Source organism: Eurosta solidaginis, chromosome 1, assembly GCF_040869045.1.
Source record: "Eurosta solidaginis isolate ZX-2024a chromosome 1, ASM4086904v1, whole genome shotgun sequence".
NCBI lineage: Eukaryota > Metazoa > Arthropoda > Insecta > Diptera > Tephritidae > Eurosta > Eurosta solidaginis.
Window position 1 is genome coordinate 44,631,600 of NC_090319.1, and position 14,497 is coordinate 44,646,096.

The 14,497-nt window shown below is 39.2% G+C and overlaps 1 protein-coding gene across 6 annotated transcripts in view; it reads right to left on the minus strand.

Moving 5' to 3' along the window:
- The window catches only part of js (jiangshi), a 273,171-nt gene that overhangs the window by 6,779 nt on the left and 251,895 nt on the right, over positions 1-14,497 (minus strand). For all 6 annotated transcript variants that reach the window (XM_067788568.1, XM_067788525.1, XM_067788534.1 and 3 more), the window contains 2 exons: positions 5,680-5,781; positions 5,460-5,610 (listed from right to left, as the gene is read on the minus strand). In XM_067788568.1, the coding sequence (XP_067644669.1) occupies positions 5,460-5,610; positions 5,680-5,781 (253 nt within the window). The remainder of the gene's footprint in view (positions 1-5,459; positions 5,611-5,679; positions 5,782-14,497) is intronic.

Sequence of the window (14,497 nt, forward strand, 5' to 3'; positions counted from 1 at the left end):
CTTCGTCCCTACAGCTGCGGCAGAAGTCATTTGTTTGTAGGCCCATATAGGCACCATGAGTGCCTATGAGACAGTGACCTGTGAGAAAGCACACTAGTGGGCTTATAGAGATACGGTTTAACATTATCACCGATTGCAATCTCTTTTCATCCAGCTTAGACCGGATTTGCTTGGATATTCTACATATAGGTTCTATGGCCCATCTGGCGTTTGCTTGATGCATGAATAGAGATCGCAAGCAGTGCTTGCAGGTGTTTAGAGGAGGGCTGGTCCAAGCAGCGGAGGTTATTGTTTGTAGATTGGTGCCTTCCCTAGCTAGCTCGTCCGCGGCGCAGTTTCCTGAAATGTCACAGTGGCCAGGAACCCATTTAATGCTCAGGTTGCATTTTTCAGCTAGCTTGTTGAGGGTTTCCCTGCACTTCAACGCCACTAGTGACGAGGTGTTGCTGCATTGCAGGGATTTTATGGCAGCCTGACTGTCCGATAAAATTGAAATAGAATTGGTCACCTGCAGGTTAGCACGATAGAGGGCTGCTTTCTTGATAGCTATAAGTTCAGCCTGAAAAACACTGAAGGTTTCTGGGACCTGCTTCAGGATCCGGGTGTGGCCAAACCTGCAGTCCCTCCATGGCTCGATGGCGTTGAGCCTTGCCGCGTTGTAGGAGGCACAGTATTTTCCATACTAATCAGTGGGGAGAAAGAATAATATGGTTTCAAGAGCTTTGGTGGGAGTGGAGGGAAGGGCACCGCTATTAAGCATTGGCGTCATCCTCTGCACTCTGGTTACTTTGCTCTTGTTAGATTCGATATCTAGTGCCGTCCACCATACGGTGACGGCGTAGAAGATTATTGGTCTCACCACTGCCGTGTAGATCCAATGGACGATGCGTGGCTGGAGACACCACCTTTTTCCTATTTTCGACTTGCAAACGTAGAGAGCCATTGTGGCTTTCTGGGGGTGTTACTTGAACTGAAACTCTGCTTAACATCCGAATCCGGGGAATCTGTTTATAAATATATAATCCTTATACCCAAAACCAAAAACTTTAGTCATTGTTTAAGGAGCTAAGGAAAGCTCTACAGTTTATCGGTAATTTTTTTCTAGGAAGATCTCGGATGGGTGGCAACAAACAGAAAACTTTTTCGAAAACCTGCAAGCCTGCCTGTACGGCTCATGAATATTCTCCAAAGAAATCCATCCCTTGGAAGTATATGAGCGGGTGTAAATGGTGGTTGCGTAGTGACGAATCAATGAAACATCTGGCAGTCATTTTCCTGATGTCAGATGGCCTGCAGACCTCTCCGTGCCTTGCCGCCTACTATTGGCTCCGTTGGAAAATCAGTAATTCTACTGTGATGATATTGACTCTATCAAGTCTTTCAAGTTTCCTGGACTAATTGATTTTATTCCTGCGCAACTTCAACGTTTTTTGGTCTGTCTTCATTTAAACCAAGATTCAAACCTAAGATTGTGTCTTATTCTTATAGCTGATTAGAACTCTCGATTATTTCCCAAGGCCTTCAGGAAAATCGGTTTTTATTGGTTTCTCTTGAAAACTTTGAAGAACCTGATTGATCTATATATTCGTGAAAAGTTCTTTCGGGAGGTTACTATAGGCAACGCATCATGCGTTTTCTGCACAAATAGAGGGATCCTTATGCCAGTAAAACGCACCTTAGATTAGAATGTATTGCTAACATAGATGAGGTTTCGTGGTACATGCTCTCTGACATAGAAAACCTTAACCTTCCTTCCAACTTATACACTATCTATTGCAGGACAGACTACTATATGCGAAAAACCTGCCTTCCTTTTCCGGCTTCAGCAATTTCATTCAATCGAGATATAGAAAGGGACAAACTGGACTACAGCACTGGTTCAGATATAGATGAAATTTGGAGAACAAGGTTGATGGCGCGGTTTTTTGTGAGGAACTCGATGTAAGACGCAAGTTCAAGGGGCTCGATCACTTCAATGTATTCCAAGTGGAAATCGTCTCTATTAGGGTTGCGGGAGATAGTATGAATTGTTAAAGTATTTACCACCTACTCGGACAGCGAAGTTGCAATTAAGGGCCTGAGCTCGACTGCTGTGCAATCGAATGTAGTGCCTCGCCTCGCTTTCGATTGCCTCGAATCATTTTAAAACTGGTATGACCTCGGAACCGGAACAAAGTAAAAGCCCGAACGTGGTGAGCTGTATGATGTTTGAAATTCAGTTCGGCACTTGTAATCGGCTCTTGTATAGATGGGCCTCGAATAGCGAAAAATGGACGGAAAGCTGTTGTCAATGTCATTTGTTTCACCTTTGCCGATTGCGCCTCTGACGCGTCGCTATTCAATTGAAGTCGTTGCGTTACGCCCCAATGTACTGGAAAATCCTTCCAGTGATTCCAAGAATAATCTAAGCAGTTTCAGTGGTACCTATACTACTGGACGTTTAACCCAACCTAACCCAGTGCAAGTTTGAAACAAATTCTGGCTGAAATGGGGCGTTTCCATATGTTTCTTGACTGTCAGAATAAATTGTCTCGGATGAATGATTTTTAATTTCTAGTTATCGATCGGCCTCTTTTAGAGCTTTAAGTTTCCCATGAAAAGCAGCGAAACATTTCCAATTTTATTTTGGATACATGCGAGGGTATCCATAGACCTCGGGATCATAATAGAGATGTCGCCCTATTCGTGCCACTCTAAGTGGTTTTAATTGAGCTTTTGTTGTCGTAAGAGATGTTCGTAGTAAATTTTCGGGAATGGTTGCCCAAAATGCTGAATGCAAAACATTTTCATTTTTATTTTGAATACATGCGAGGATAACCGTAGACTTCGGGTTCAGAACTAACAACGTGGTCGAAGTTTCCCGTATGTGTCTAATGGGAAGAAGTTGAGTAATACTTTCCGTTCCCAAATTCAAGCCAACATGATGTAAATATGTATGTATTAGGCCGGGTCGATTTGTGGGTAGGCAAACAAATCGCCCATTGCTCTATGAAAATCATATTCTAGGGATCAAAATAAGAAACTTTGCCGAAGGAACCATATCTCTAAAACGAATTCTGATGTCCCCCAATTTCGGTCGAACTTTTGGGTAGGGGCAAATTTTGAAAAATCCCACTTTGACCCATTTAAAGTGCTCAAATCGAGTCCAAATGTATGACCGACCCCCACTAACTTTGGAGGCCCGACCCACCGATGCCAGTGGCACACCCCCTGGAACCCCCCTGGGGGTTCACCATACAAACATTTCAAAAAATCGCCGGTTTTGCATTTTGCATTAAAAAATCAGCTAAATGGCTATGTTTTTTTCTTTTTTTTTATTTATTTATTTATAAAAATATTTATTATTTATTTATATTAATATCTATTTTTTCCCTTAAGAAATTTATTTGGTCACAACATATGTAAATGAAAAAATTAATTTAAGTGAGTTATAGAAAAGAAACTAAAAAAATTATTGTTTGAAGTCTTTTTTACTTTCAAGTCTGGGCAATTTCGCACGGCTCTCTAATGTCGTCGCCATAACAGCCTCTACATTTTCCGGTATAACCCGTTTGGAAACGCTAGCTAGCAATTGAACATGTCGTTCCGTTCCTTGTATGTGTAATGGAATTTTTGGATCATTAAACGGTGGATCATCTTGATTTAAATATTCTCTCAATGTATCGTACGGAATGCTTCGCGCGAATGGTGGTTCAAATACGATATTTATATCATTCAACTTGATCATAACTTGATTATAACTTGTGCAATTAAAGTTTATACTTGGTTTTTTATAAACTCTACGTTCCATTGGCTCGTCAACATCGGTTCGATAGCGTATAATTTTCTTGATGGCACAGTCGCGCTTTTCTTTGCTATCATCAAACAACATTGATAACAAGATATTTTCCGAATGCGCATAATATGAATTATCTTTAATTACTTGATTGACAATTTTGCGTAAACGAGGTTCTAGAAATCGTGACCAACCAATGAACTTGAAAAATAATGCACTGCCGTACACGACAGAGCTGTTGATATTGAAGTACATTGGCACATAACATTTAATTATAAATTCAACCAGAATACTTAAATTTGCATCTTGATTTTCCGTTGTCACATATAATCGCAATAATCTAGCGGCCTTGGTGAGCCACCGAGAATGTACAATTTTCCCTGGTCTGATGTTAGCCAGATCCACCGGAACCACGCCGCTAGAAATTGCATGGACCATGTCGTATAAGTACTTCGAATCGGTGGAAAATTCAATTTTTTCTGAAGCAGGGGGCACATTTTGCAACTCAATTTTCTGGAAGCCGTCCACCACCTGAAAAAATATAATAATAAAATAATTAAAAATGGTTGACAATTATAATAAATGAGTGATAGCAATTACTTACCGGAAGAGTTTCACAAGTTTCGATTTGACGGCTCAGTTTTCCGGTTGCCGATCTTGGTCCAGTGCTGGTTGATTTATCCAAAGCTTCAAACAAATGCCGAAACGGAAGTTCGTTGAAGTGTAGAAGGCAAACGAACCAATGTAATGGTCTTTTTAACAGCAATTCGAATCGTCGTATAATTGCACCGTGTGGGCCAGTGTTTGTTGGTTCACCGTCAGTGCATATTCCAATTAGTGCATCCAGTGATATATTTTTATCGTCGAAAAACCCATTAATTTGGTTGTTTTGTATTCAGCGGTTTCATGTTCCAGTCTTACGTAACCAATCAATTCAGAATTGGGTTCTCTCAAAATAACAAGATGAGGTTCTTTTACCATCCTAGTATGATACTTCTCATCAATTTTATCTATCGTTAAAGTATATCTTTTCTGCCATCGAATGAAAACGCTAACAAATTGGTATCATCTAACCGGTTGCGAAGCACTTCTTGTCTGCATTTCTCTTTTTCTGCGAACTTTCTACTTATCCATGATGAGATGTTTCCCATGCTTATCTGCAATTTATACCCTGTCAGGCGCACCAAATCTATAACTCACTTAAATTAATTTTTTCATTTACATATGTTTTGACTAAATAAATTTCTTAAGAGAAAAAATAGATATTATTATAAATAAATAATAAATATTAATATAAATAAATAAATAAAAATAAAGAAAAAACATAGCCATTTAGCTGATTTTTTCATGTAAAATGCAAAACCGGCGATTTTTTGAAGTATTTTTATGGTGAACCCCCAGGGGGGTTCCAGGGGGTGTGCCACTGGCGTCGGTGGGTCGGGCCTCCAAAGTTAGTGGGGGTTGGTCATACATTTGGACTCGATTGGAGCACTCTAAATGGGTCAAAGTGGGATTTTTCAAAAGTTCGACCCAAATTGGGGGACACCACAATTCGTTTTAGAGGTATGCTTCCTTTGGCAAAGTTTCTTATTTTTATCCCTAGAATACGATTTTCACAGAGCAATGAGCGATTTTTAAATCGACCTGCCCTAGTATACATGCATATCTGTGCTTTTTTACTCACCAATTAATAGATTAGCTGCATAATTGCTTTCTGCTCGCGAACAATTCACCATATACCAATGATCGCAAATCAACATACGCTGTTGAAAGAGTGTAGTATTGGGACAAGAATAGCTGAATTGGCGTCCCAAGCCATCACACATGTGATATACCTAGAAGGATAGCATAGATTAAGGTATTTGCATTTGTTTTTGGCTTGGCTTTTGAATAAGTTATGGTACCTGACATCCGGTTTCAATATCTGCATAGTAACCTGACGGACGTCCAGAGCACGAGAATGATGTCTTTTCATATACGCGATGCGCGCCAATGGCATTTTCACTCTGTAAATAAATTAAATATAAATTGGTTTCTTAAATTATTGTTCAATCGATGTAGAAAATGAGCAATTTTTTTAGTAAGTTGTATGACTTAAAAGGCGCTAATAATAAAATAAGTAATGAGGAGAAAGCTAAGACAATTCATCACTTCCGTTACAGATACTGCAGATGGAGTGAGTCATATGTCTTTATTTATGGTTCTCATTGGGAACTTTCCAGATCCTGACAGACATTTTACGAATGAGTTAACATGCAAAAGATCGACATATGTAAACAAAAGTTGATTGCATCGATCGAACGAACAAATCGCGTAGTTTTTTACATTTTCAAACCCAAAAATAACACCCTTTATTTCGCGGAAGATATGCTTACATCAAATAAACCTTCTGTTGACAACACCATGTTAATAGCGTAAGAATGCAATGCATCATATGTATGCAAAATTGCATTGCTATGCCAAAAACGAGCACCTAGCACAAAAAACAACTTGTTGCTCAACAGTCATACAGAGGCCACAAAACAGTTAGGCTTGATGTGAGAGCAGCGTTGCCAGAGAAAGCAGTTTTCAGTCTTCAATTTTTATGAAAAAATTGTTCAATTTTAGGGAATCTTGCAGGTTCTGACAAAGTTCCATATATCATAGGTACTCTTTCATCACATCTATCCAAAAAGGCTCATACCCCATCGTACCTACCGATATTAACGCGTGGTTATACCATGTCAAGTAACCTGTCAGCAATTCTGTCTAAGCAATGAGAGCAGATACCTCTGACCGCGACTACGATGGCCGAAGGAGGAGTTGCTATAAGTATTGCTAGCCAAGGAATATTTGATCAGAGCACTTCCTGGTTAAAGACTTGTCATCGCATCCTAAGGCACCGTTGTGTGGTTTGGCAATAATACTAAGCCACAACATACTATGCCGAATCTGGTTTGAAGTAAATAAGGCTAGCCAATGCCTTGCTAGAGTAGCTTGTCTGTCACTGTAGACTTTAAGATATCTACTTTTCTCCTTACTTACTTAAGAAGTCCTCACTTTTGCGGTTTCGAATAGCTCAGTCTAAATGACAGAAACATATTCTACTAGGAGAAGAAGAAGCTCGTGACCATTTTATCCAACAAATATCCTTGCGCTTGGCACAAAGTCAGTTTTAGATCCATCAGTAAAACTGCTCAATGTTCGAGCCCGCCTTTGCTAATTGAGATTAAGCCAATATTGGCAAAAGTGGCATGAAACCCAGTGGCATTAAAGAGATGTGGTTATTATTATTATATCGCACCCGGTGCAATATCCATCCCGTCTCATACCGTTCTTGGCCTACACTTACAACATCTACCAACCTCAAAGTAGCCGTGATCCGAGCTGTGCAAATAGAAAAAACGCGGCATTACCACCACCTAGCTTCAATAGCAACATGTTTTTAGTGGCATTAACGTATTCGTGGATGACTCTAAGACTTCTCAACTCAATTTTCCACTTCACCTAACCGAGGTGAATCCGGTTACCGATATTAATTTATTCATCGGCGAGCCTCTGGCGACCTCAAGTTTGTCATGAAGTTAGAGGGTGGAGGGCGAAATCGCCTAGAATTTTTAATGCAGTGATACTAAAGGATTTCCGAGATGTTTCGGCTCTTAATGGTGATTGGTACCCCGTCTTACCAGATCGATATCCGGCAAAGGCCATCAACATCAATAACACTGCACAAAAACTTCGGGGAGTGTCTATCACTATAAGAAGAAGAACGATTGCTTTACGATTGGTGATGATGTAGGAAAAGAATCCTTTCAGCGGGCCTGGTAACGATCAGTACAGCGAGCGTAAATCAGGCAAAGGTATAGGTAATCAAGGGATCTCACTAGAAACTGTTTTCTTGGCGTCACATCGTATGATATCTTTTGCATCTCTACTGCAGACTGTCCATATTTACGGTAAGCAAGTCCTCAATGAGCTATGTCAATATCTGGAACTAAATAAGCCTCTCAGTCCACCGTTTCTTAATAATCTTGTGATAGAATCTCATCTCGAAATAAAAATTTTTCTTAATTAAATACTTCCCTGAAGTGGTTTGATCTAAGGTAACTGACACTACTCATTCAGTCTATGTAAGGTACTCATGGACCGGCCAGTTCAACCTGGTACAATAAGGAATGGAGACCTTATAATGCAGCACAAGGGATCATATCTATCATATCAGCGCTCGTTCTAAAACAATGTAGGCTGTTAGGAGCCGAGGTATCTTTTAGTATACCTAAAAGTCTTAATTATTAAGATTATTTAGTACAATCTTTGAAAAAATAAGAGATCTGCATTTCAAAATTTATTGTCTTAAACAATTTTTATTTCGAACATAAATCTGGCAACGCTGAGTGCGCCAAAAAAAGAGATGCAATGATGGAAAATATAGGTGCATGCAAATTTATGTATGTATGTACATATACTATTCGTAACCAAATTTATAACGCGGAAAATGTGTGCACTTTGTAATCTTAGCTTTTGTGGGTCGTGAGTACAACGCAGCCAGAAGAATTAAAGCTTGACGCGAAGAGTGCTTCGGTGGAGGTTACAATGTGTCAGAATGATGTTCATGACAAGTGGTAATAAACTTAAGTTGTCTACTTTTTGTCAGACAACTGTTGTTGTGTGTGTGTGTGTGTGTGTGTTTATCTTGCTGATGGTGCATAACATATTTTGCGGTGATTTTGTCACTATTGCGTCTTGTTGTCATTTGTTCTTGCACATCAATTGTTTAGTTACTGCGCATCCGGAAAATAATGGATTCTCTGCAACAGTTTTTAAACTAGTTGGCTCGTTTTATAATCAAGATGTCGCTCTGGTAAGACCATTGACAAACAATATCAAGATCTATTGATTCTTTGCTCCTATTATAAACGGAAAGCGCTCTCTTCTAAACTTTACAAGATAATATATACGTCGAGGAAGAAACAATTTAGAAAACAATTTAGAGAGCTCCTCAACATCGGTTCATGATTGCTTTTAATAATCTTAAATAAATGTAATTTCTTTACACAGGACCTTTCAAAGCATATCCAAGACCTACCTTATATGCTTAGATTTCCATAAGCTCTCCTAATGTCATCAAACAAAAAAATGTGGAATTAAGAGTGCCCTAATGGGAAGGGATCAGCCGCTTCTCAGTTCGTAGAATGATCGAATGCTCAACTGGCAGTAAGTTGCCTTATCCTTTTAATACATCTCCTGTCTAAATGCTTTTAAGACAGATGTGTTCGCAGAAACTTTCTCTGCCTTGAAGTCGATTAAGGGGCTAAGTAGTTCTGTACATTTTCCTCGCTTTCGCGTTACTTTTAAGTACTAACTTTCGTTACTCCCTTGATAGGGAATATATGTCTAAGTATTTTCAATGGTATACCCTGCCTTAGCTACAAACTGGTATGGGGACTTAGAGCCAAGGTTGCTTACAAGAATTACGGGATCTTTGCTGCCCTTTCTGCCTTATGGAAAATTAGCCGACTTTTCAATTTCTACGCAGCAGGCACGGCTTTAATAGGATCAGCTATAAGGCTTTAAAGACAGAGGTGCTCACAATAAGTACTGACCCTTTCGGGGTTGAGGAGGTTGTGTGCATCTACACCACTTTCAATACGATCATGTGAAAAGCTTGTGAGGGAAAAGTGTTCACAGAAGGTAATGGCACTTTAATGTAGTTTCTGCCCACGAGAATTATAGGACATTTAACCATGTTATTTTTGCCCATCCAAGCTTCTCTTAAATCAGATGACGGGTCATTTGTTTGCTGTAGGTTTCGCATTGTACTACCTCTGCTAGTTTGAGATGAGACGACAGAGAAATTTCTATGCGTCTGCGCCACTTTGCTAGGATCAGGTATAGAAATATTTGTACCCAGGTTTTCGAAGTTTGTCCTGGATTCTAACTGCCATTTCTACCTTGCGAAAGATGGGACGGCTCAGTAGTTATTTTACGTCTGCCTTGCAGGATCAGGTATGGAGATTTGAGGAGATATCATCGCAGTTAGCTCTCTCGTTTTACTGTAAATTCGAGTCTTTCGGCAGGGCTATATATGAGACGCTACTGATTAATGTATCAGTATTCAAACACATGTTTACATAGCTAGATTAAAGATCCAAAGTGCGAAAGAGAATTTGTAAATACATTTCTGTTGGTTTAACAACTTCTTGGCATTAAACTTTCAAACATGTATCGTACCTTCATCGTTGCACAGAGGCGTACGAGTGTTTTGGCCACGGCAAGATAGTGTTACCCGACGATATTGAACGGTACAGAGATAGAGCTCTACCTCTCATATATTGATCGAGTTGGCTGCTCCTTTTCTGCTTAGACTACAACCATTGGCTTGGCTGATGTGTTTAGCGGTGATACCAGTCAGTCTCTTCCGTTTGGAGATAAAATGTCGTAGAGACTGAATTTTCCGAACATTGTATAAAGGGATCTGCGCTTGTTAATTCTGACGTTCAAAGTTAGCCACTGCATTGTTTTGCAGTCAGTTGGTTTCCGCTCCAAGTGATCCGATCCAAGGACTTACTTACTTCAGACTACGTTGTCATCTCCAAAACTATCCAATGACAAAAATTGGTTGAAGAAGAGAAGAAGTATCTATTGTCCCAGGGGTAACTTCCAGAAAAACTCGTGAATAACAAAGCACGGCTTCAACCGCCGTTCAGCTACAAATTTTTCTTATACATTTACTAAGCCCTGCTTATTTGCGCTCGCACACACATACATAAATATTTCCATAAATAAATACCAAATAGCGAATTAAGCTTGACTTGAATATGAAAACTTACGCTGCAAATTTTTTTTTGAATAATTGTCCATCTCACGTGTCTGTAAAATGTGAAATACAGCTTTAGCCATATCAACTTCAAGTCATTTAAGTGAGCTTTCTGTTGTATCCGTTGTAGGTTGGGCAACGCGAATGTATCTTAACATGATAGGCATTGCATTTCATTACAGCATATTACACGCTGTCACGTTGTATGAATTCATTTTGCACTGAGCTCTTCAAAAAAAATTTTTTTAGTTGTGTCATGTAATTTCATTTAACAATGAACTGTCCGTCATTACATTCCGGCGTTTTTGCATGTGTTTTTTTTTTTTTTGTTGATACAAACATATTTACATATGGGCCAATAACAGAAAAGTGACGTCAAAAAGATTGGTTATAGATCTACCCTAATAATCCTAAAATATTCTTGAAGCTACCTTGAAATACTTCTGAAACAATATCTAGAAATGTTTTGGAAAAAACACCTGAGATAATTTTGAAGATATTACCAACTTAGACAGTATATATTAAATGTATTCCGGAAATATCTAGAACTAAGGCCGAAAAGATATGAACAAACAATAAAAACAATTTCTTTAACTAAGTAAATCAGCTGCTGTGATGTGACGGTAGAATCCTCGCCTACCACATCAAAGTCTTGGGCTCAGTAAAAGAAATTTCACTAACAAAGTAGCTCGAATCCCCAAGAAGCAAATAAAAACTGCTTTTGACCAGGGAACATTTTCCAAATTCTTTTCACAAAACATTATTTACTTTCTTCTTTATTTGGATGGTTGAGTGCCGACCTTCCTTCGTAGACATCTACACATGAATTCACTTCCAATTCTGTGTCAATGAACTCTTCTTTTGTTGCTGAAACACTTCACCACACACCTTAGCTTTTGGTGTAAATGGGATCAGCGCTCTATTTAGCACATCAAATCATGCGCGTTGTTGTTGCACCTTATCTTACTTACTCACTTACTTAATTGGCGCTTAACCGTGTAAACGGTTATGGCCTTCCAACAAGGCGCGCCAGTCGCTTCTTCTCTCCGCCAACCAGCGCCAGTTGGTCACACCAAAGGAGTTAAACTTGTTTTCCACCTGGTCCTTCCAGCGGAGTGGGGGCGACCTTTACCTCTGCTTCCATAGGCGGATTCCGATAGAAACACCTTCTTTCATTCGCATAACATGGCCTAACCAGCGCAGCCGCTGCGTTTTATTCATTAGACTATGTTGATGTCTACGTAGAGCTCGTACAGCTCATCGTTGCACCTCATCAGCTTAACTCCATTTTAAACTCTGTTGGATACAAGAAGAGCGGAGCAGTGTGCATAACACAAGGCAAGGAAAGGCCGTGGTGATTTTTTTTAGCTATTTAAGTAGCTCACTACTTCCGATAGCTTGCCTCCAAATATCCTTGGATAGCCATTGAACATCAGTTTCGTAGTGAACTAATGTGATAAAGCGACAACCCATCTACGTTACTCCCACATAATCGGTTTAAGAACTACTGAAATGCCCCAGTTCATTTTCAGCATCTGACTATCAAAAGGTTCGACTGCAAGCGGGCGTTTGCCTTGGAACAATCGGCTCACTAAGCAAACGTGTAAGCAATACTGTCATCCGCGTTGAGCGGATTGAAATTGGGACACGCCACCTAAATCCACACAGTTAATCGCGACATCCTATTTATAACATCAATGATTCTCCTTTCTGCAAATATCCACCTTTCTGCAGCCATCGGCCGAAATGTATTGCTACGATCAGTTAGTATCACAGATAGGGACTGTTTCAACTTGTCTCTCATAATCTCGTGGAAATTTAGAATTACAATTTCCCTATGGCTTTCGGATAAAGCCGTGGCTTTGACATGAACTTCCTTTGGCTTGTCAAACACATCACCTTAACTCATTTCTATTCTTGACACTCTCTACTATAGTCCCTATATTCTTTTAGCTTTAAATGTAGATGTCATGTGAATGCGAGTAGTCTAATTCTCGACATCCGCACCTTTTAAAAGCAGACTTGTCGATTTTAGCAGAGTCAGTCAGCCCGAAGCATCTTTTCTCTGAAACAGGTTGTGTTTTCGACGATTTCTCACGGCAAAATTTGTGTCAGTGAAGTTTCTACCTTCTGCTTTTGGCGGCTTGCAGACCCGTGCTAAGCGCTCACTACTCTGGTCGGTTGGGTCGACAATGACAAATCTTCCTTTTTTCCTCTGCTTTGTAACTCCTCTACCCTGTTTACTTGCCGATTCAATAACTCTCCGCCCTCTAAGTTCAGTTCATCGCTTGTAATTTAATATCTGCCTGAACTTGCGAAGTCACTCTCTCTCCCACTTCATCCTTATTTATTCTTTTAAAGCATCCGACTTGGCCGTATGGCTGTCTTCCCACAATGTTGGTTCAACGGTCCAATTTTACGTATGAAGATAAATAACTCCTTTGTGTGCTTAAGGCCACTTCGCAGCACTGCCTCGTATCTGCAAGGTTACGTTCAATTACAGCTGAATATTTTCAGTGGGTTCGCAGAACACCCTAGATTGAGGAGGTTGGCAAATCTTGGCCATCGACATCGCTTGGCCATTCTATGCCATCCAGTCACATATGCAGAAACTGCGGAATTCGGTCAAGTCTTCACATTAACGATAAGGCAAATGCCTTAACAAGTGAGATATGTACTCACACCAGTAGTTTGGTCTAAAAGTCTTACTAAAACATTGCGTGGCAACACAACTCGTTTCCTGGAAGAATTTTTAAATGTCAAGCAGTCAATTTTGCTTCCCATATCAACAAGATATTTGTTTTGACAACTGACAATTATTTATTTGTTAACAAAGCAAGTGGCAGTATGGCGGCCGCCGTGGTGTGGTGGTTGCATGCTCCGCCTACCACACCGAAGATCCTAGGTTCAAGCCCCGGGAAAAGCAATATCAAAATTTTAGAAACAAATTTTTTCATTTAAAATGACACGTTGGAATTTGATGATTTCACTAAACTTGTGTGTGAATTTGTTTACAAATTCTCGAAAATTTTTATAAAAAATAAACTTTTTTATTTCACTTTTTCCACATAAGATGGAGTTACCCATCTGTAGCTTTACACGTATTTATTTATTCTTTAAATTTATCACGCCTTTTGTTTACAACTCATTAATATGCACTTTTCCATTGCTTGACCAATGCGGCTTTTCAAATTTCATGATTGGCGAGGTATTTGCAAAATTATAGAAATAAACGATGAGTGGAAGATTTTAGAGAATGAGAAACGTGAGAGCTTTATAATTGTGTGAATTTCAGTATTTAGCTTTGGCAACTGAAATTTAATAACTCCAATATACAATCTAAATAATTTTCAACTTACAAAATCCATTTTTTTACTGAAATAAATAATCGAAAAGTTTGGTGTTGATGTCACTTCTGATGGTTTATATTAAAACATCTGTGGTTGCATTATAAGAATTGAACAACGCAATGCCACCTACTGTTCTCAGTGCGTCTTGAGCCAAGCCCCTGGAAATTCCTCTAATATCAATGTATAAGAATACAAATACGAATGACAAGCAATAAAATTCACAGCTGAGAAAACAATTTGAAAGATGTAACCTTGAACTTACTACTCGTTGGATATTACTGAATTACATAAATTTAATCGTTAAGCAGTTGATATTGATTTTCTTGCTAGCAGTTTTTTCAGGGACCCAAAATGTTATTTCTTTTACAATAAAAATCCCTCAGAAAAACTTATTTTCGGACTTTAAATATTTTACTCTGAAAGAAATTATTACATCCGAACTTTTATTTTATAAGTCCGAAAATAAAAGTTAAGTCCGGGTTTTTATTTTTTTATGAACAGAATAAAATTCCGACCCTATAACTCTGGAACGGCTCATCCATATGAAACGAGTTTGTTTCATACAGAATCCTTCCT